General features: G+C 46.2%; 1 protein-coding gene across 1 annotated transcript; it reads right to left on the reverse strand.

Annotated features, from left to right (window-relative positions):
* Nucleotides 1-1,185: 1,185 nt before the first annotated feature.
* On the reverse strand, nucleotides 1,186-17,533 carry TPRA1 (transmembrane protein adipocyte associated 1). The gene is made up of 11 exons (XM_050904729.1): nucleotides 17,525-17,533; nucleotides 12,728-12,930; nucleotides 12,442-12,574; nucleotides 9,806-9,892; nucleotides 8,092-8,164; nucleotides 6,994-7,073; nucleotides 5,703-5,813; nucleotides 5,207-5,267; nucleotides 3,468-3,570; nucleotides 2,741-2,821; nucleotides 1,186-1,667 (listed from the first exon to the last, which is right to left on the reverse strand). Exons 2-11 carry the CDS (start codon nucleotides 12,904-12,906, stop codon nucleotides 1,433-1,435), a joined length of 1,143 nt encoding a protein of 380 aa, XP_050760686.1. The 5' UTR covers nucleotides 12,907-12,930; nucleotides 17,525-17,533; the 3' UTR covers nucleotides 1,186-1,432.
* Between the last annotated feature and the right edge of the window lie 2,060 nt (nucleotides 17,534-19,593).

Consider the following 19,593-nt stretch of genomic DNA (forward strand, 5'->3'; position numbering starts at 1 on the left):
CTAAAGGAATACACCTCTTCATCCTTGGAGAGCACAGTATGTCTGAGAAACCAGCCTGAAGCAGCTTTCAGCTGAACGGTGCCTGGATTAGAACACGATGTCTTGAAACTGCGTGCCAGACAGCTCAGACAACAATAGTCCCTTTTCCCGCATGGAAGAGGTTAATAAGAAGTGCCAGATAGTCTTTAAATGAACCACGCTCCACATGCACATAAGTATTTTCAACATATCAAGCCATAAAACCTATTCAGGCCAACAGAAGTCTGGAGATCTGAACTGCAACATAAGAGAAGGACACTGCCAGAGAAACACATCCATCTCCCACTTGCCTCCCAACTTAGAACACCAGCCAGCTTGATTCTAGCGCGCCTATGGTGTTTGAGAGTTTCCAGTCACTAAATACTGACAGCTCGGACTCATCATGGGCTTCTGCTCTGCCTCAAGCACCTGAACATCTCTGGAGCCTTCATCTGCAGAGTCAGCTTCCTCCTTCACAGCACTCTCCAAGACCCTGCCAGAGCCATGAAGCAGGGTGCAGATGGAAAATGCACCTCCCTCACAGGTTTTGCTCTTGAAACTCAGCCCTGATTCAGTGTTCTTACTTAGATTTTCCTGTGAGCTCAGATGCACAGTAGTACAGCCTCTATAGACTGTTTCACAGCTACTTCAGCTCAGCTAGACAGCAGCACTGTCTGTCCTTCTGTCTCCCTATTGTTCAGTCAGTTCACGTCCATGCTGCTAACTACTAGCCCCCCAAAATGCTCCCAGGGCACAAAGAACAGTTCATTCCTCTTCATACCTCTCTTCTTCCCACACGCTCAGAACACTCCTTTGAGCCCCTAGCAACTGCAATTCATGATTTTCATCAGTATTAGCTGAAACCAGAAATGAGCCCAGCTGACCAGCTTCCCTCTTCAGACACTGCTATCACCACCTATGCTGTTGCATTATGACAAGACCCAGGCAACCATGCTGCTTGAAAAAGCCCAGGAAGACCATCTTTGGTTTCAACGACGAAACTCCTTCTATACATGCACAATACAGCAGTCAAATCAACACCCTCATCCCTGAACGCCATTCCCCTAATTGGCAGACAAGTGCTTTCAGTCATTGAAAAGGAAGAGGTGCCAGTCAGGCCTGTCTTCTGGGTCATATTCACATCTGGAACACGGAGGATCAGGAAGGTTCGGTGTTTATACGTTTATGAACAAAACTGTTCTACATTGTTCTCAGGTAGCAACAGAAAACGTTCTTTCCAACAAGATTTGGGCTGCCAACTTAGTTCCACAATAGGTTTCAGAAATCCTAAGGAAGAGAGGAAAGCCATGGCAGATAGCCAAGGACAGATTTCCAATGGACATCCTAACAGCTGTGGTATCAGGGAGTTTAGAAGGAAAGGAATGAGGCATCGTGTGAAGCGGGTAGCCCTGCCTTAGGCGTTGATGGCTTTCCAGCGGTCACTGTCCATGCTGTTGATGCTGCCCACGTGATATGGCATAGAGGCCACATCATCCAGGTAGGCTGTGGTGTCAATCTGAGTGCTCGAGTAGAACCCAGAATCCATTCCTTCCTTCTTGGCAACAGCATAAGGGTGGGGTAGATGCACATCCACATCCTCAGGTTCATCCACCTGACATTTGTAGGAGAAAAGGATCTTCGGTTCAGACCTGGAGTGATTAAAGATTTAAAATACATGCTTAAGCAATGTAGTATCACAGCCACTTACCCTTAACTGAAATTCAGCAGCACCAAGAAATTGTGCATTCAGACCCTAAAAACTCTTCACACTAGCTTTCAGTCCTGAAATATACCTAGCAGAGTAACTGCCATAAAGTAATGCTAAATGTAGCTTTGGACTAAGTCACCTAAGAGAAATAAAAATGGCAGAATCCTGACTCTAGTGTGGGAAAGGTGTTCTCATCTTTGGGAGTTCTCAGTTACTGAGGGCAACAGCATCCAAACACCACCGGACTCTACAGCAGCCTGGTTACTGACACCAACAGAACAGGAGTCCACCTCAAGTTCCATCTGTGTGCACCAGGAAAACCAAAATGCAAATACTTGTGGATCAGCAGTTCCCACCTCTGACTCCAGATATTTCAGAAGGTAGCAGAAGCACATTTTGATATTTTAGGAGTACTTTATGTTCTTAGTTATTTTAAAGCCTGCTGTTTCTTGCTTATGGACAATACAAGCTAAAGCCTACACTAAAACACTCGGTTGTGTGATGTACAAGATGCATCTCCTCTCAGTGGCCACACGGCGGCAACCCCGACCCAGGAATCACACGCCCGAGTGCTTTTAACAGGTGACTCCTGGGCCCATTCTAGAGGAGTCCTCAGCCAAAAAGTTACCTAACCCCTATATCCTTTCTACAAACCTATCCCAAAACCCACGCAGAAGACCATTTAACCTTCCGGGACTCAATCTCTCACTAACCATTTAGTTAACAACTTCAGCAGAAAAACTTTATACTAAACAGGATGCAGACACCGAAGAAGTGATCCTCATAAATGTTTGAGAGGAATATAGCTATCAGCTCTACTTTGCACACAAAGGAGTGTTGGATAGAAGCGAGCAGCCCTGGGTCACACAAGAAAAACTTCAAGGCCAGAAATTAAAAACTGGTTCTCTAACTGGCATTCCAGTCACTCCCTTTGTTCTACAGATGGGGAGAACTTGAGTGCAAAACAATTAAATGACAATTATACCCTCTAAACTCCTGTTCTTGGCTACTCACCCAAAGAAGCCTTTCAGGAATGCCACGTAGATGAGAGGTGCAAAAAAGCTGAAGTAAAGGAACGTGGTAGCATCAACACAGCTGTCAACGGCAAAGGGGAACATGAAGGAATTTAGCACTCAAGCACAATACAGCTGGATAACACCAGTCACATCCCCCCAGAATGATCCAATTTCCCTCCAGGGTGTCCAAGCAGAGGACAAGAAAAAGTCTTGTGTTAAACAAATTCAGACTGATGCAAAGTAACAAACATTGCCATCAACCTGTGTCACTGCTCCTAGACACTCAGAGGGAACCATGCCAAGACCCAAGGTCTGACCAAGAGCACAGTCTCAGTGCTCCCAATTTTGACTCACAGAAGTGACACTGATCCCTGCAGAATGAGACTCCAGACGTGAATAAGGGTATCTCCATGCTATTTCTAGCAAACAGGCTATTTCCTCCCTTTTTACCTATGAAACAGGAGCCAATGGCCAGGCATCAGTGGATTCAAGCTATTACTCTCACTCACCACCTCTAGACCACTGCAGAGCATGCAGCTCCACAGACCTCTCCACTGTGAGTTTCCTGACCGCTTAGAGGTCTTTTGGCACAAAACAGAACCAGCAGCTTTATTGCCTCTTAGGAACACAGCACAAGTTTGTTTTCTTGGGAGAGGCAATGTTGAAGGACACTCAAATGCAACATGAGAAACTGGGCTGCAGACCTCGTCCCCCAGCATACATACCACAGTCCTTCTATGATATCCACACAAAGGAGAGCACTGCCCAGGCCCTGCACCAGGTTCAGCAGTGCCAGGATTCCAGCATAAACATAAAAACTCTTCCTGGCTGTGGGAAAGACATGGACACAGATGAAGCTCAACCTCATAAGCACCAGTCCAGCGCAAATCTGGTTGGAGATGGCAAACCCAACAGAAGTGTCTCACCATCTTGTCTGTTTAAGAACTCCTGAAGAATTAAGACTGCATTTTCCTGTCCCATGCTGACACGATTGACAGAGGTATAGTGGACTAAACCATACCCTCCTGCATGTGTATACACACACACAAGATGGGTTTTGAAAACACATGGTCATGGCAACACATGCAAAGATTTTATAGGCAAGCATCTGGAACCAGTGTCACTCACACAATTGAACATAAGAAAAACAAACAAAAAACCCACAGCTGAACTAGAAGCTGTGCCCTTCCACTGCACAGCACTAACAAAACTGCTCAGGAGACCTAGACAGGAGCAGCAGGGTATGCTGGACACTAGGCAGATCAGGCCCAGGACCACCTGCTTGTGGCATGTGCCACACATATCCACTCCCTCAGGGTACCCACACATAGATGCCAACACTACTTAGAGAACAGCCCAATGCAAACATCTTAGTAGCAGCTTCTCTCCCTACTCAAGAATCGCAGATATTCTGCAATAAAAACCAGAGAAGCATCTTCATAAAGTAAATGCCCAGATAAAAATTATTAAGCAGCTCCCAATTAGCCTTTCTTTCCCAGGGGACAAGCATGTACACTTTAACATCATACATGCATTTCAAAGGAAGCTATTAAGAAGCCATTTCTTATGGCTCTCTGAAGACGATATATTTACATTACATCTGTATCACTGAGCAGTAGGTCTTATTTTCTTAATGTAATTGTTTAGCTACTGAAGTAGCAATTTAATTGCTCTTACTCTGCTCTCCTGTCCTGGTTTTGGCTGGGATAAAGTTAATTTTCTTCTTACTAGCTGGTATAGTGTCTTTTGGATTTAGTGTGAGAATAATGTTGATAGCAACAACTGAAACATCAGAGTGTTAAGTAGTGCTTATCCTAAGCTAAGGACTTTTCAGTTTCCCATGCTCTGCCAGCAAGCAGGTGTGCAAGGAGCTGGGAGGGAGCAGAGCCGGGGCAGCTGACCCAAATTAGCCAAAGGGGTATTCTATACCATAGAACATCATGCCCAGTATATAAACTGGGGGGAGCTGGCTGGGAGGGGCGGATCACTGCTCAGGCATCGGTCAGCAGGTGGTGAGCAATTGCATTGTGCATCACTTGTCTTTTCTTGGGTTTTATTTCTCTCTTTTTTTTGTTATATTCCATTTCATTACAATTATTATTGTTATCTTTTTATTAGTAGTAGTATTATATTTTATTTTACTTTAGTTATTAAACTGCTCTTATCTCAAGCCACGAGTTTCACTTTTTTTTCCCCGATCCTCCCCCCCATCCCACTGGGAGCAGCGAGGGGTGAGCAGCTGTGTGGTGCTTAGTTGCTGGCTGGGGTTAAACCACGACATCTCCAAAAGGTACAACATACTATTCTTCCAGGGATAACTTCTCAGGGTACAGATACATGGCAAAGGACTGAGACAGTGGGATGTATCTGCAGCACAACCAGGTACAGGAACCTCTTACTCCCACCTATGTTTTATCCTGGCACTGTCTCCATCTATACTATGGAACATTCTACAGTCACTTACAGGGCAAAGAAATCCGGTCTTTCAGAGGAGTTTTTGGAAGAATCACCACCAAGGAATAGACCTGTTGAGACAAAGAACTAACTGTTCCACAGCTGCTTGGCAACTGAACTCAACAATCTTTGCAGGGATGGTGTGTGGTGTCACGCACTCCCTAGATGTCTCGGGACAGAGGCACAGACCCCCTGATATTAAACCAGTGCAGATGGTGCAGATGTGAAGGCCCCACGCCTCACCCCCATCAGCACAAAAAGGCTGGTCCCTGAGAAACAAGGGAGTGAAGAACATCTGAGTTCTGCCGGAATTCAGCTGCCACAGCTTACACCACTCCCACCACACCTTTATTGCTTCAGCTTCCCTGCCACATGAGAAGCATCAATGCTGCACTGTATCAGGCAGGAGGGGGACCAGGGCCGCCTTATACACAAATCATCCTCCTTGCCCCACTTAGAAAATACAAAGAAGCTATCCGAGTGCGTAACACACGCCCAGTACTTACCAGAAAGAAGAAACAGGAGCTGGCAAGCCAAAAGTGTCGCCCTCCATGGCCATAGATGTTGAAGTCTTCTGCTGAGAGGTGGGCATCAGGGTACAGGATTTCCAGAGTGCCCTAGGAGAGAAGTGGCACCAACATGATTCTGTTATAGGCAGCATTCTCACTAGAGTAGGTGCCTGGACAAGGGAGACTGTGTTTAAAGTTCAGACAACAGCTGTCCCTGCCACCTAAGACCCAACCATTGCCCTGCTTAGACCAAGTTAAGCTCACACAGGAAAAGAGGAAGAAACTGAAAACAAGAAGTGAGCGGAAGAAAGTGGCAGGAATCTGCATCTGAAGGAAACTGGCATCAATGACATTCCAGAAGAGAGACTGAATGAAGGCATAGGGAATGCAAGCAGTTGCCTGTTTGAAACACTAAGAATTCCATTTCCACCTCTAAATAGACCTTCTCTGCTGAAACATCCAGAATATAAAAGCCCACACTTGTGCAAGAGTTGGGAAAGGACACTGTCTCATTCACTTGAATTCCTGCAAAATGGTATGAACAGAAGCTACCATACAGACAGTGGAAAGAGAAAAGTGCTCGTAAGTACTACTGAATCCAGACATAGCTCAAACACTCGATATTTCATGAGGCTCCTCCAGCTTTATCATGTGGTAATGATCAGCTCAGTGCCTCCGCAAGCAAGAGCCTGGTCACAGAACAAAGATCTGTGTGTTATTCTGGCACTGCCCCAAGCATAGAGACACAGGGCTGACCACTTACATACCAAGGAGAAGAATAAACCCAGACACATACCGCATTGTTCAGAGAGATGGAGACACAGCTAATAAACTGAGCTAGCAAGCCAGCTGCTAGTTTGAAGGGAAGCAAGAGCTCTCAGCTCTCACAGTCAGGAGACAAGAGGCCCACTGCACTGCCCTTATCGGGCAAGCACACCTCAGGTGTCACCATCTAGTTTTCATGGCACTTGAGGCTAGATTCAGAATTGGTGGCTCAGGTGTGAAAAACCTCTCACTCCTGTTCCAAGATTCACTAAACATGGCAATCCATCTAAATGTCATCTCATTTCTTCACCTTGGATGAGCCATTCGTGCCATAGAGAGGACAAGGAGATACAGTCTGGTGCACGCTCTGGGGATCCTCATACCGGGCCACAAGCATCCAGTCTTCCCCCAAAACCTCATCCAAAGAGCAAAGCTGCCACTTTCCAGATAAGAGTCCCACGCCTAACCACCTAACTCCAAGCAAAGTCCCCTCTTGCAAAGACTAATTCTCCAATGTACTCACCTGGGTGACAGAATATGCCAGAGACAGCACTGTAGTGATTGCCAGAACACGTTTCACACTCGACTTGCTCTCCAGGTGACCTGGAATTAAGGAATACAGAAGTGACTCAGGATGTGATCCCAGCCCTGGTAAAAATCAGTTCTCTTCAAAACCAATATAGGAAAACACTTGTATTTCCAGAGGCCTTCAAGGGAAGGCTAAGGCTCACTTAACCACTAGAAACTGCTTCCCTGTTTGGAGAGTTGAGCCTTTCACAGACAAAATAATACTTACAAAACAACAGGTTTTAACTTGCTTTCCTCCTGCCCACACTAATATAGAGAAAGCAACTAAGTTCTTCCGCTGGGGTTACAAAAAAAAAGTCCGGAATGACTGCAGTATCATGTACACTGAGATGTTGTAAAGTTTCTTCTCAGGAAAAAAAAGCTGATGGGAGACTAGGTTAGAGCAGGGAGAAGGCCTTACATAACTTAAAGAAATCTGCACTGGAATATGCTGGAGCAGACAATCTCCAGAAGCTCCTTCCAACCTAACTTATTCTATGAGTCCTCAAAAGATGAAAGAGCTAGTGCTCAGATGTCCCACTGGCAGATGCAACAGTGACGCCTACCAACCCCTCTCCTCTACCTCTGACCCCCAGGAAGAGGTGCTCCAAACAGCATTTTCACTTGTACAACTGAAAAAGGTAGAGTTACAGATTGCAGGTACAGTTAAAGCATTTGAATGAATCCAGGATGGAATCAAACCAATCACGGAGGGGACAGAAGGACACCCAAAGGAACCATCTTAAATAAAATGGGGTTGAAGCAAAGCACTGTTGATCTTTGCGTAAGTCTTCTTCACCTAAGCACCTTCACCACATGCATGCAGGACAAACAAAGCACGCACAAACCCTGAAATTGCACAAGCCATAGGTCTGTAAATATAATCAGGCTTTCAGCCATTTCTAACTAAAACTCCCCAATTTGTCCTTTGTCTTTATTCTAGAGCTCCTTCACTTTATAGAGTCAGCATCTCCACAAACTTACAGATGCATCCTTTGTGGAAAGAAAGGGAACAGGAAACGTTCAAAGTACTCAAAAACCTCCTGACACGTACCAAAGGCAAGGCCTAGAATCACCACACTCAGTTCAATCGCCAGAAGGAAGAACCTTGTGATCTCCCACAGGATCTGAGGGATAACAGAAACCAGACAAACATGATTAGATGGAGCCAGAAACCAGTCAGAAGTTAATACAGCAAAACTCCACACTCTGCTCCAGGAGATGGCCGCCTTTGAATGGAGCAGGTCATTTCCACAAACCCTCCTCACACTTTGTAAGGATACTACTTATATGCTTGTTCCAAGCCCTGTCGATGTCTGTGAAACAGAACAGTTGTGTGGGAGTGAGCAAATAGCATGCCTACGAAGAGAGGAAGTGGTCATGGTTTGCCACACTTGAGGATCTGTCACTTGTCTTGGATGTGTTCTTTCTGCTGTACTCCCAAGGAGCATAAACCCAAGAAGACCTCAAAAGTATAACATCAAACAGGGCCAGTTCTTAAAACAGTAGGTTCTGCAGCACAGTTATGACTGAACAAACTCAGTATTCTGCACTCCTCCAAAGCTACTGGTCCCTAAATCTAAAGCATATTCAACTCCAAACCGCTCCCACTTCCAGCTTCTCATTTTCATTCCCATGTTTTATTTGGTGAAACAAGAACAAAAAACCAGCAGGTGAGGTAACTTTCCAGGTAGTCATGCAATAAATCAGTGCCAAACCTAGAACAAGAACCCAGATTCTGGCTTATTAATCCTCTTCCTCTGAACACTGAATGGCGCTCTGTTAAAGATACACAATATTTTAAGAGGCATTTGATAAGACACTTCTAATCTCAGAAAACGCACTGTGTGTGTGCGTGTGCATATATACATGAGAGAAAACAAAAGAAACATAATAGACATGATAGAACATGTGTTTACAGGAAAAATTGACATCGAGTATCTGTCTTACTGCATGACTTCCCAGCAAGGTGCACTTAGCAGCAACACCGACAGAGCTGAAGAAAAGCACCTTCTCACCTCTTCTCCATTATTCAAGTCCTGGACCTACATCTATTCAACAGAGGTGAATGAAAATGCTACAAACATCCAGCCACTGACAACCAGCAGTGCATTACAATGCTTTGACAGGCAACATTAAAGGGAAAAGCAAAAGAACCACACTGATCCCAGAGAATAAAGCCAGAAGACCTGTACTCTATGGGTAGCTCTTCTTCCCCTAACAGCTCAAGAACTACAGAGCTTTTTGTTTTAGGTAATATTCTGCTACAAGTCAAATGACTACAAAGGAACAGCATGTACAAAGTTATTTCCTGTTTGCTAAGGGTTGGCCCTGTGCTCAGAGTGGCTGCAAGGACATTCAGATATCAGTCTCAAAAGGGAATTTGGTTTTATTTGCTTTCAATACAAAAGAATTAAATATTTTTCAGAGCCACTCAAATATTGCAAGAGTAACAAAGGCCAGGTCTTGCCTATCCACTAAAGGTATCTGAATGTTTAGCTCTTGCAAAGCAGACTCATTCCATCCCTGCAACAGGAAAGTTTTGCTGCCATTATTTGTGCGTCTATTTTAGGAAGTCCATTGTTTTACAGCCCTGTATGTTGTGATCATTTAGATACAGCTATCAGAACAGGATTCCATAGTACACATAGATACGAGTACTGCAAAAAAACACATTCTTCTTGTATGCACATAAAAGGGAAGCCACAGCAGATTGCTGTGATCAGAACTGCACAAAGCAGAGCCTCTAAGATCAGTGTTGTACCTACCTTATCAGCAACTGTGGCAGCATCAGAGGCACTCACAGTCATGGAGACAACAGCACGGGCAATACCAACTAAAGCCACCACAAATACCTACACAAAAAGATACCAAAAGTGAACTCATGTCAAAAGGCAGATATGCAGTAGTGACCAGAAACCCTTTTGGAATACCATTTCCAGGACAGCTTTCAAGTCTGATAATGTGTACTAAGGATTTCCTGCAGCAGTTTAGAGTTAATTTGCCAAAGAAGATTCCTCAGGCCTGTTAGATGCAGGAGTACTGGCTTAGAATTTAGGAAGGAACAAATTTCCTCAACTGTCAGATTAAACAGCTCTGAAGAGGTCTCATCCACTCCTTACAATAGTATCTTTACAGGCAAACGGTCTCCTCACCCTTCAGTCCACTGGGGCAGGGGAGGAATAAAACCAGACAAAAACCATATCCCTCCAAATTACACGATCAAGTGCTTGGTATGACTGAATAAACCAACCACATCAGATAACAGAAGCCACTCGATACCAACTACCACACTTCAGATCTGTGATAAAACTAAAATCTGCAGTTCTCACTCAACACTGACAATGCTCAGGAATGCAGAGGAAAAGTCAGCTGCAGCCAACAGCTTTAAAACATCTTACCCTGCTGCACAGTGCAACATATATACCCAAGTCAGCACATGTACCATTTAAGCATGACAGCATGGAGCTCAGCAAGGCTAATTTACCAACTCCTGTGCTGTCAAAGCCATACTATGCAATTAAGAGCTCAGTAGGATATATCTACCCTCTGCTGTGCAGACTTACCCTCTAAGAAAGCAGATTTTTCCAGATAAATTTCTCCAAGTCACAGGCTAATTCTAATGATGCACGTATGAGACAGTTAAGTCTATCAGAGAACAAAAAGAGTCCAAGCTGATTCTAAGGCGGCTGGAAAACAGAAATGACCAATAAGCCACCTACAGCTGAATATTTCCTCCTTAGAGGAAGAAGGGATGCAAACGGCATGAGAGAAGAATAATACAACACTCCCTCCTGGGGTGGAAAATGCTGGGACAAAACACTGACAAAAAAAGAAGGGTCCCTGAATAGAATTGTGTTCTAGAGCAGCAACAACTCATTGGAGAATAAAACACACCCTTTTTACTTCCTCTCTAAGTAGGTAGAGACTCTTCCCAATCTATTAACTTCACTTTAATCACTGACTCCACAAGAAAGCATTCCTTCAAGACATGACAAACAGCTGTGTGAAAGGAAATCTTCACAGAACACACTTCCACCCTCATTTCCCAATAACAAACTCCAGAAGATCAAACTGAATGAAAGCGTTTTCCTCTAAGGCTGTTTCATCACTTTCTGCTTCTCACTCTGTTTTGAAAAAGTCAACAGCATAAAGTCAGTTCACTTTTTTCTTCCCTTTGGTTTATCAGGAATTTTGCTTTTCAAAGCCTTTGGCATGAACTTCCTACTGAGCCATGTGCATTACTGGAAGCATAAAGGAAGATTTAAATCCAGACTGGAAATGGCTAGTAATATTTTTAAAAGTTTGGAGCATTTGTGTGTATACCTGGTTATCCAGAACTGTGCACAAGCCCAGTACCCACACTCCAGGCCTGAAAGAGCTAACAAGACTTCCCACCAAAGATTCAGTTGGGGCTACTAGCTCAGATTTGGTTTTGATGCTTCTTGGGTTTTGCCATGCCAGTACCTTCACACAGCCCAAAGAAGGATGCCTCCCATCTAACCCAATTCAAACACACATTCACTTCTACAATCTGTACTAATCTCACTGAGGAAGAGCAAGCACATTATGCTACACACTGAGGCAAGCCAGGATCAAAAAAAGCACCTATGATAAAGCTTCTGAATATTTTTAAACAAATTCAGGTAGGTCCTTAGCTGCATTTACCATGCCCTGTGAGCAGTATCACAGTTAATAGGTATGACGCTCAGAGATTACTAGAGACTACCTTAATGTGATCAAAAGTTGCCTGTGCCTTTTTAAACTGGGAAGAGGAGAACAGGCAAGATCTTAGATGTTTCAGAACTGTAACTGTACTGCCTACATATTCTGTTTCCACCTTAAGAAGTATCAAGAAATCATCACGTCAGCAGCTACTTTGATATGATGGGAAAGAAACTAAGAGGGTTGGGTTTCTACACTCCCAGACTAACCAGAATCCTGCCACATCACCATTTTCTACAGCAGATGACCAAGCTTTTCAACAGCTTCACACAAATTACTCTCCAGTGTTTCACTTTCATTACCTCAGTGAGAAGCTGATTTTGTGTCACATGCTACTTACTGCAAGGAGCAAGGAAAGTGTAAGATACTAGATTCCAAGACAACAGAGCAACAAAAGAAGAAAAAAGGAAAAGAAAAAAAAAATCACCATAGAAGAACAAAATCCACTCAAATCCAGCAGGTATGGTCCCAGAAACTGTGAACAGCAGAATTCAGACAGTGAAAAAAAACCCAAAAATCTGTGTCTACTTCTTGTAGTACACCTTCAACTAAAAATAGATTTTAACCCTGTGAGATCTGCTCTAGACTCTCTCTCCACTAGCTCAGTGGTATTGTTCATGAGTGGTAATAAAAAAAAACACGCACTCATCAGTTCAAAAAAACACAGAGCGGTACTCACTAGTATGTAGAATGTAGTGAAGATTGGGCTGGAAGTGACCCGGATTTTGGCCCTGGCAGAGGGCAGCTTCCAGAGAAGAAACATAAAGAAAAGCACATTGGGAACCAGGAGCAGAAGATCCCAGTAGCGGACTCTGCAAAAAGTAAATAAAACAGTTTTTTTTCCCTGTTCTTCAGCATCTAGAAGGGAAGGCACCAGCCCCAGCCCCTTCTCAACCAAACTCTGAAAAAGCAAGCTCTTTCCCCTGGCCCAGGGTCAGACCATGGTCCCATTTCCTCCGTCTCACCTGGACTTCCCAATGTCCTCATAGAGCAACAACAGGCACTTGTGCGGGACAGTGATGTTGGTGTCATTGATTGCCTGCATTGTTGTCGGGGACAAAGTTGTCACATTATCCAGTGCTGTCACCAGGGCAGTCGAATGTGTGATGTTGTCAGACACGGAGAATCTCATCACAGACATCATGGACTGGGACACCCTGCCTTCCTTCTGGTCCAGGTCAAACACAGCGCAAGACAACCACAGCAGAGACAAAAAGCAACATTAAATCAGTTGTGAGTCAGAGCTAAAAAAACACATCCCTGCCATTAGGGCCCTTCACAACTGCTTCCTGCTTGTTACAGCAAATTATCATCATCTGAAAGACTATTACACAATGAAATGCCACCTGCCCTTACTCTGCACACAGCCATCAGGACAGACAGTACAAAACCACTATCTTGTATCAGAGTAACAAGCACCTTCAAAATAGCGTAATACTATGTTGGATTAAATTTGTGATTTTTTGAGCTTTGGCAGATTCATAGGAGAAATCAAGACTCAGCAGCAATACATGGCATCATCCAATGGAGACAGAAATCCTGCTGTACCATAACATTAATGATCATTCTAGCTCCCAAGATGAAGAAGTTACAGTCAATTATTTGATTTCAAGTATTACAAAGAAAAAATGAAGGCCCCTACCTAAAACCTGTTGCTGTTACCAACCCTGCAGTCTGAAAGGAGGGAGAGCCTCCCATACTTTTACCTAAAGGGACTGTACAGACTCTTTATCTTCCAAAACCAACACTGGCAAAAGCCAAGATTCAGCATTTTACTTCTAACCCTCTCCAAGACACCAGAACTATTCTGATTTTAAGCACAACAGTAAGGCTGTGAAAAGACAGCTCCTAAAACCCTGTTAGCCTGAAGTTCTCCAGCTTCTTTACATTCACCAGTCTCAACCGCATTGCCCTTGTCAGACATAGATCAGCATCATCACTGGTAGTTTACAAACCCACCAGACGCAGTCGTATCTAATGGGTTTCCTAAGGTCTAACTCTCGGGCAGCAGAGAGCTATGGTCAGAATCAGAAGAGTCATGGCGCTCAGTTCTTTTGCCTGCCGTACCTTACATCTCTCCTGCCTCTCAAAAAGATGAGAACACAGAACTTCCCATTCCCGATTAAACTTTTTTGTACTGCTTTCCCTGAGACAACATTCACATCTTTTCCACCATCTGCCCATCCCCCAGGCCCTACGCTGCTGTGATATTAACTGTCCCTCTAGAAGTTAAAGGGAAACTCTGCTCTGCCATCCATAAAACTTCACGTGCTTCATGCCCGTGCCGGTGGCTTTGGCAGAAACCACATCACCAGCAGTCTATTCCTCTGTTGGTTCTACAATCACCTTGGAAGCTTAAGTGGACTATGGCACACAGTACTTTAGATCAGGATTTAGTATATACTAGAGTTTTGACCTGATTTACCTTACTAAGCCTGCTCCTGATTCAATCTATCACCTTGTGCAAACCCTCTCCTCTTCCCACCCTAAAAGAGCAAACCTCACCATTAAAGCACTTGACTAGCTATGAGCTGAATACAAACACAAGGGCCTACCATCTCGCCTGGCACTCCCCAAAGAAGTGGTCACACACAACACACAGATTCAAAAAAAAAAACTCTATCAGCTGGCATCTTAAAGATGCACATTGCCAGAGACAGCACTCTAGCAGTCTGTGTGCTATAGCTAATCCAGGAGTTATCTCAAAAAAATTCTCCCTGTTTGACTTTAGCCCTAGCTGGCATGGCAAAAACTGACAGCCTCCATGACAAGATTCAGAAGGTATTTTCCCTGCGAGGTTCTGGGTGACTCACAAGTTGGAAAGAATCAGCACAGCCCTGTGTCATCTGTTGAGCTTTTGGAGTTCAGTAGCACCTTCCCCACAAACTGCTCGAGACTGTGAGCCACAGACTCTTCTTTCTCTTCAGAGGCTGAGACTCTTCCCAGGTTTTCTGAGGGGTAAGGGGATCCTCCCACCCTCAGCTAACAAACCCTTCCTTTGACTCATCCATGCTGACAGATACTGAGCTGGGATTTTTCTTTTGCGACTGCCGTGTGCTGTGCTGCACAAGAGACGTCACATTAAATAAACACACACAGACCTGGGAATATCAACTTTGTACTGAGATGGCAAAATCTGTGCCAAAAATCCTAGTTCTAGTAGAGGTTCCAGCAAACAACCTTCACATTCCAGACTCATCTGTAGAAGTGTCCTCTCTTCCCTCCAGCTTCTCACTTCTCTGAATTGACACTGTTAAGAATGATTTTCTGTTAATAATTTTGTTCCATTCTCTTCCTCTGAAACACCTCTGCATCTCAGTAGCAGCAAGGACAAGTATGTTCACATTTGCCAACACAGAAAAAATTCTACCTAATTTTTAAAAAAGCTGAGAAAGGGTAGAGAAAAACCTCACAGAGCATGAGTAGTACAACATCATCAACTGCAAACCATCACACCCTCCTAACATCTCTTCTGGGACAAAGAATTTGATCTGCCTGTCCCACTGAAAAGAACTCAAGTATAAAGCTGTGAGAGAATTACATGGGAAAAACATCTTCCTTATAAAGAGAACAAACAGGCTCCATTCTTTTTCCCTAGAAGCCACCACTATCACGCAACAGCAGCAAGCTGCTGATAAGGAGAGGAGTTGGCCATATGTAACAGAGCTCCAGTCATAAGGTTTCAAAGGGCAAAGCAGAATCAAGCTTACCTCTCAGCCAGGCTGCTCACTACAGCCTGGTATTAGTATCCTATTCTTTCTCCCAAGATGGAGTATACACAAAGGCAGAGTAACAGAATGTCCAACATGATAAGAAAGGGCAGCCAAAGCCATCAGCCAGACAGCACGATCATCGTGCTTTTCTAATAGCTAAGGCCTACAGCAAGGATGTGAACTGGCCTGTTCCTATGGAGATCACCAGCAAAAATTCCACGGCAACACGACCAGGAACCGATGGCAAAGATCCAACTAGGCTTCATCATCCCCAGCAACACTGCTCCTTACAGCACACTGTCCAAACCCATGCCCTGTCTAGTCCAAAACAAACCCAGTCAGCTGAGCATATCCAGGAGATCACTCACCACATCCTGCCTCCACGGGGCTGTTCACTTCAGCCGGCCCAGCCTACGCAATGGGGGTAAAATCACCCCATAGCCACATAAGAGGAAACCAGTGCCGCAGTCCTGGTCTCCCTTTTTCTTCTAGCAGGCAGCTCTATTCACCATACACCAGAAAACAAAATAAAATGGTTTTCTACACTACAGCTGAAGTCAGCCTGACTTGGCGGAGGCCTATTCCTCTGTCCAGGCGCTGGACTCAAGTTGCATTCAGACCAAGAACATCTGCATGACTCGTAGGTTGTTGTGACGGAGTGCTGGAGAAGGCTCAGCTGCACCTTCAGTGAAAAAGATTGCCTCTCACCGAGGGGATGTTGTTTCCTGATTCATGGCACCGTAACCGTATCAGAGCTCAGTGAAATTCGGGGCTCACATCACTAGCAATTCTCTGTGCTCTCAAAGCCCAACCACATAAAGGTGAATTACACACTACCAGAGTTTCAGCTCCAATAAAATAACGAAAGTTTTCTTCCTTTCTGAAAACGGTATCATAAAATCTTGCAAGTACAGATTATACTAGGGTTAAGATTACTCCTTAAAACACTGTATTTGTGCAAGAAAAAAATGCACTGTCCAGATCCCTGCTTAAATATAACTGTTACCTCAATAACTTAAATGCTTAAGAAAAAAGAAAAAGAAAACACCACCTTTTTTTCTTCTCTTCCTTTTTAAGATGGTTCTTCAAACCTCAATTTGGTCACAACAATTGCATCTTGCATTTCACCCTTAGAACTCACTAGACAGGGATTTTCCGCGAGTGATCAAGGACCTCTCTTTTCTCCAAGTTTCATTCTCACAGATCGTTCTAAACTAAACTTAAAAAGAAAGGAACTGCAATGCTAGAAACAACCAAAGAAAAATACCAAAAGCAGAAGTATCAACAATAATCCAAAACCATTAGACAGAGAATCCCAGTTCAGGGATGTTTTCCAGAAAGAAGTACCCTAAGTTTTTTGTTGCTTTGTTTTTTTTTTTTTCCTCTAGAAGGCAGCTGCACAGACAACAAACAAGAGGGCGGCAAGTGAAGCAAAGTAACAGTACATGGTCACTTCATTCTACACTGGCAAGGAAGCATTGCCTATTTTAAAGGCTGCTAAAGGAACCAGAGAGCTGGAGAAAATCTTAAGTTACTTTCTACCCTTTAGGCTAGGCAAAGGTGCCTCTGGACGCTCCTGCCATAGGAGGGCTCCCAGACTGCAAAAGGGGGCATAAAGCTGCCTTTCAGGGACGCGCTGAAGTGTTCGCAAAGGGCAGGGCAGAAACCCAGAGAGCAGCGAGGTCCACCCAGGCCACCGGTAACCTCCGAGCTGATACCGACTGTAACCGAAGAACCGCACCGCCCCAGGCAAGGCACGAAGCTTTTTTCCTGCCGAACTCCCTATATGCAAAAGGGCAGCTGGGTAGCGAGGCGCGGGCTGCTAAAGCCTGACAGGTACGTTCAAGCTCCTCTCTCACCCGGGGACGACTGCCGGAGCCCGGCGGCCCCGCGGGGCCTCGCGCGGCCCCGGAGCGCGGCCCCGCCGCTCCCCTCAGAGGGCCGCGGCCCCCGCCGCAGCCAGGCCGTGCCGCCGGGGGCAGGCCCCGGCGCCCCTCCCCGTAAGCTCCTCCTCGTAAGCCCCCCTCCCAGCGCCGGCCCCGCTCCTACCCGCCGCGGGCCCGGCCCGCCCGGCCCTGCCTCCCCGGCGACGGTGCTCAGTCGCGGGGGCACAGCCCCGCCATCCCAGGCCCCGGCCCCACCGCTCCCCTCAGTCAGGGAGCGTCGCTGAAGAGCGGCTCAAGCAGAACGCCGCGCCGCCAGGTGGGGGGGACGCCGCCGGCAGAGCCAGGGCAGACAGGCCGACGCCTTTTCGGCCGGGCCCAGCGGCGCTATTGAGAGAGCGTCCCCAAGAGGGCTGCCGCTTGGGCCAATCAGAGACCAAGTAGAGAGAGGGTCCGTCAAAGAGGCAAAAAGAAATAGCGGCGCGAGCCAATGGGAAGGGGCGGGAGGCGGGACTCGAGGGGCGGGCCTGCCGCGTTTTAAAGGTGCTCTGTCCCCGTCTGTCCACCTGCGGGACGGGGAGCAGAGGGCGCCCTTGCCCTTGCCCTTGCCCTTGCCCTTGCCCTTGCCCTTGCCCTTGCCCTTGCCCTTGCCTTGCCCTTGCCCTTGCCCTTGCCCTTGCCCTTGCCCTTGCCCTTGCCCTTGCCCTTGCCCTTGCCCTTGCCCTGCCCTTGCCCTTGCCCTTGCCCTTGCCCTTGCCATCACGGCCGGGACGCTGAGCCCCCTCCCCGAGCCTGTCCTGAAACGGGTGGGAGTAACAAAACCTCCCCATGAGCCCCGCTGCTGAATCGCACTGCCCGGGGCCAGGTCTACCCTGGCCGCTCTCCTCACGCCCTCCCCCAGGCCACGGCAGGGTCCCCATCCACCCCCGGGCCGGGCTGGGGCTGGCCCACCTCCCTTGTGGGACCCCCTCGGCTGCCCGGACACCGCACCCCGGCCTGCCCTCACACCTCCTCACCATGCAGGAGCCAGGGCATCAGCAGCTCGCCCAGGGCTTGCCAGGCCCCATCGCCATCTTAGTGTGGAGCGAGGGGCAGCGGGGAACGGGCAAGGCAGTGACCCTCAGGGGCCTGCCCGAGCAGAAGCCCGTCCTTGCCACAGGCAGGCGGTGTTAGATGCTGCCTGTAACGTGCGGGCTCTGTCTTTCACAGCCTGATCGTATCTTCCAGGCCAGCTCACACAACCCAACGTCACACCCAATGGCGAACGCCAGTGTGATCCGGCACCCATATCGTCACACGCCTCCCAGGCGAGGAGAAATGGGCTGCTTCCGTAGAGGAATTATTGATTGCAAGGCAGGGGAGTTAACAATTTTCTTCCATGGCCCAGATCCTATAATCAAGTCCCTGCAGGGGAGAATGATTAACAACCTGGAGAGTTTGGCTTTTAAGGAAAGTTTAAAGCTGACCAAACTAACTTGGCATAGCTTGAACAATAGCAGCTAAAGGGAAACACGATAAATAACGAGCAGGATTTGGAGGTGCAAATACCAGGCAAAGAAAAGAGAAGTTTAGTATAGTAAACAGGGAAATAACTGGGACAAATGAGCCAAGATTTAAAAAGGAAATTAAAGGAAACAACTGGCTAAATATCAGCAGGTTATTCTCAGCAGTAAGAGCTGTCTGACTGTGAACAGAGTTTCAAGGGGGATGCTTGTTATCTGAGTCATTTCAAGGACTGGAGGATAAATTCTGGCATGGTTTTCTAACTGTGGTTCACCTGGGGCTCTAGGGATTGCTTCTATAGGAATGCAAGGCTTTTGCTAAGCTGACATTTGCTGTACAAAGCCTACACCTCTTTAGAAGATCCCTATATTGATCGAGTCTGCATGCCCTGCTTTAGCAAACAGCACGCACAGAGGGTTTCAGGCCCACCCCACACATACATCTTTCTCAACTTAAGTCTGCTTGATCCTCTTCTCAAGTTTAATTTTCCAGCTTCGCTGCAGCAAGTGTCATGGAGGGGACGTACCCTGAGACGGTGTTGCCTGCCTCAGCCCTATTCCTCTGATTTTCCACTGGGTTGAAACAGGTTTTTATGCTGGTGTCATGCCTTTGGAATGACATCTGGAGAAGCCGGTCCTCAGCTTGTCTCTTCTCACACTGTTGTTCAGGTTAATGATATGTTGCAATATTTTGACGTGTTCTATTTATGGATCCCAGCTCAAAGGCTCGGCA

This window comes from Gymnogyps californianus, chromosome 13 (assembly GCF_018139145.2).
Source record: "Gymnogyps californianus isolate 813 chromosome 13, ASM1813914v2, whole genome shotgun sequence".
Classification (NCBI taxonomy): Eukaryota; Metazoa; Chordata; class Aves; order Accipitriformes; family Cathartidae; genus Gymnogyps; species Gymnogyps californianus.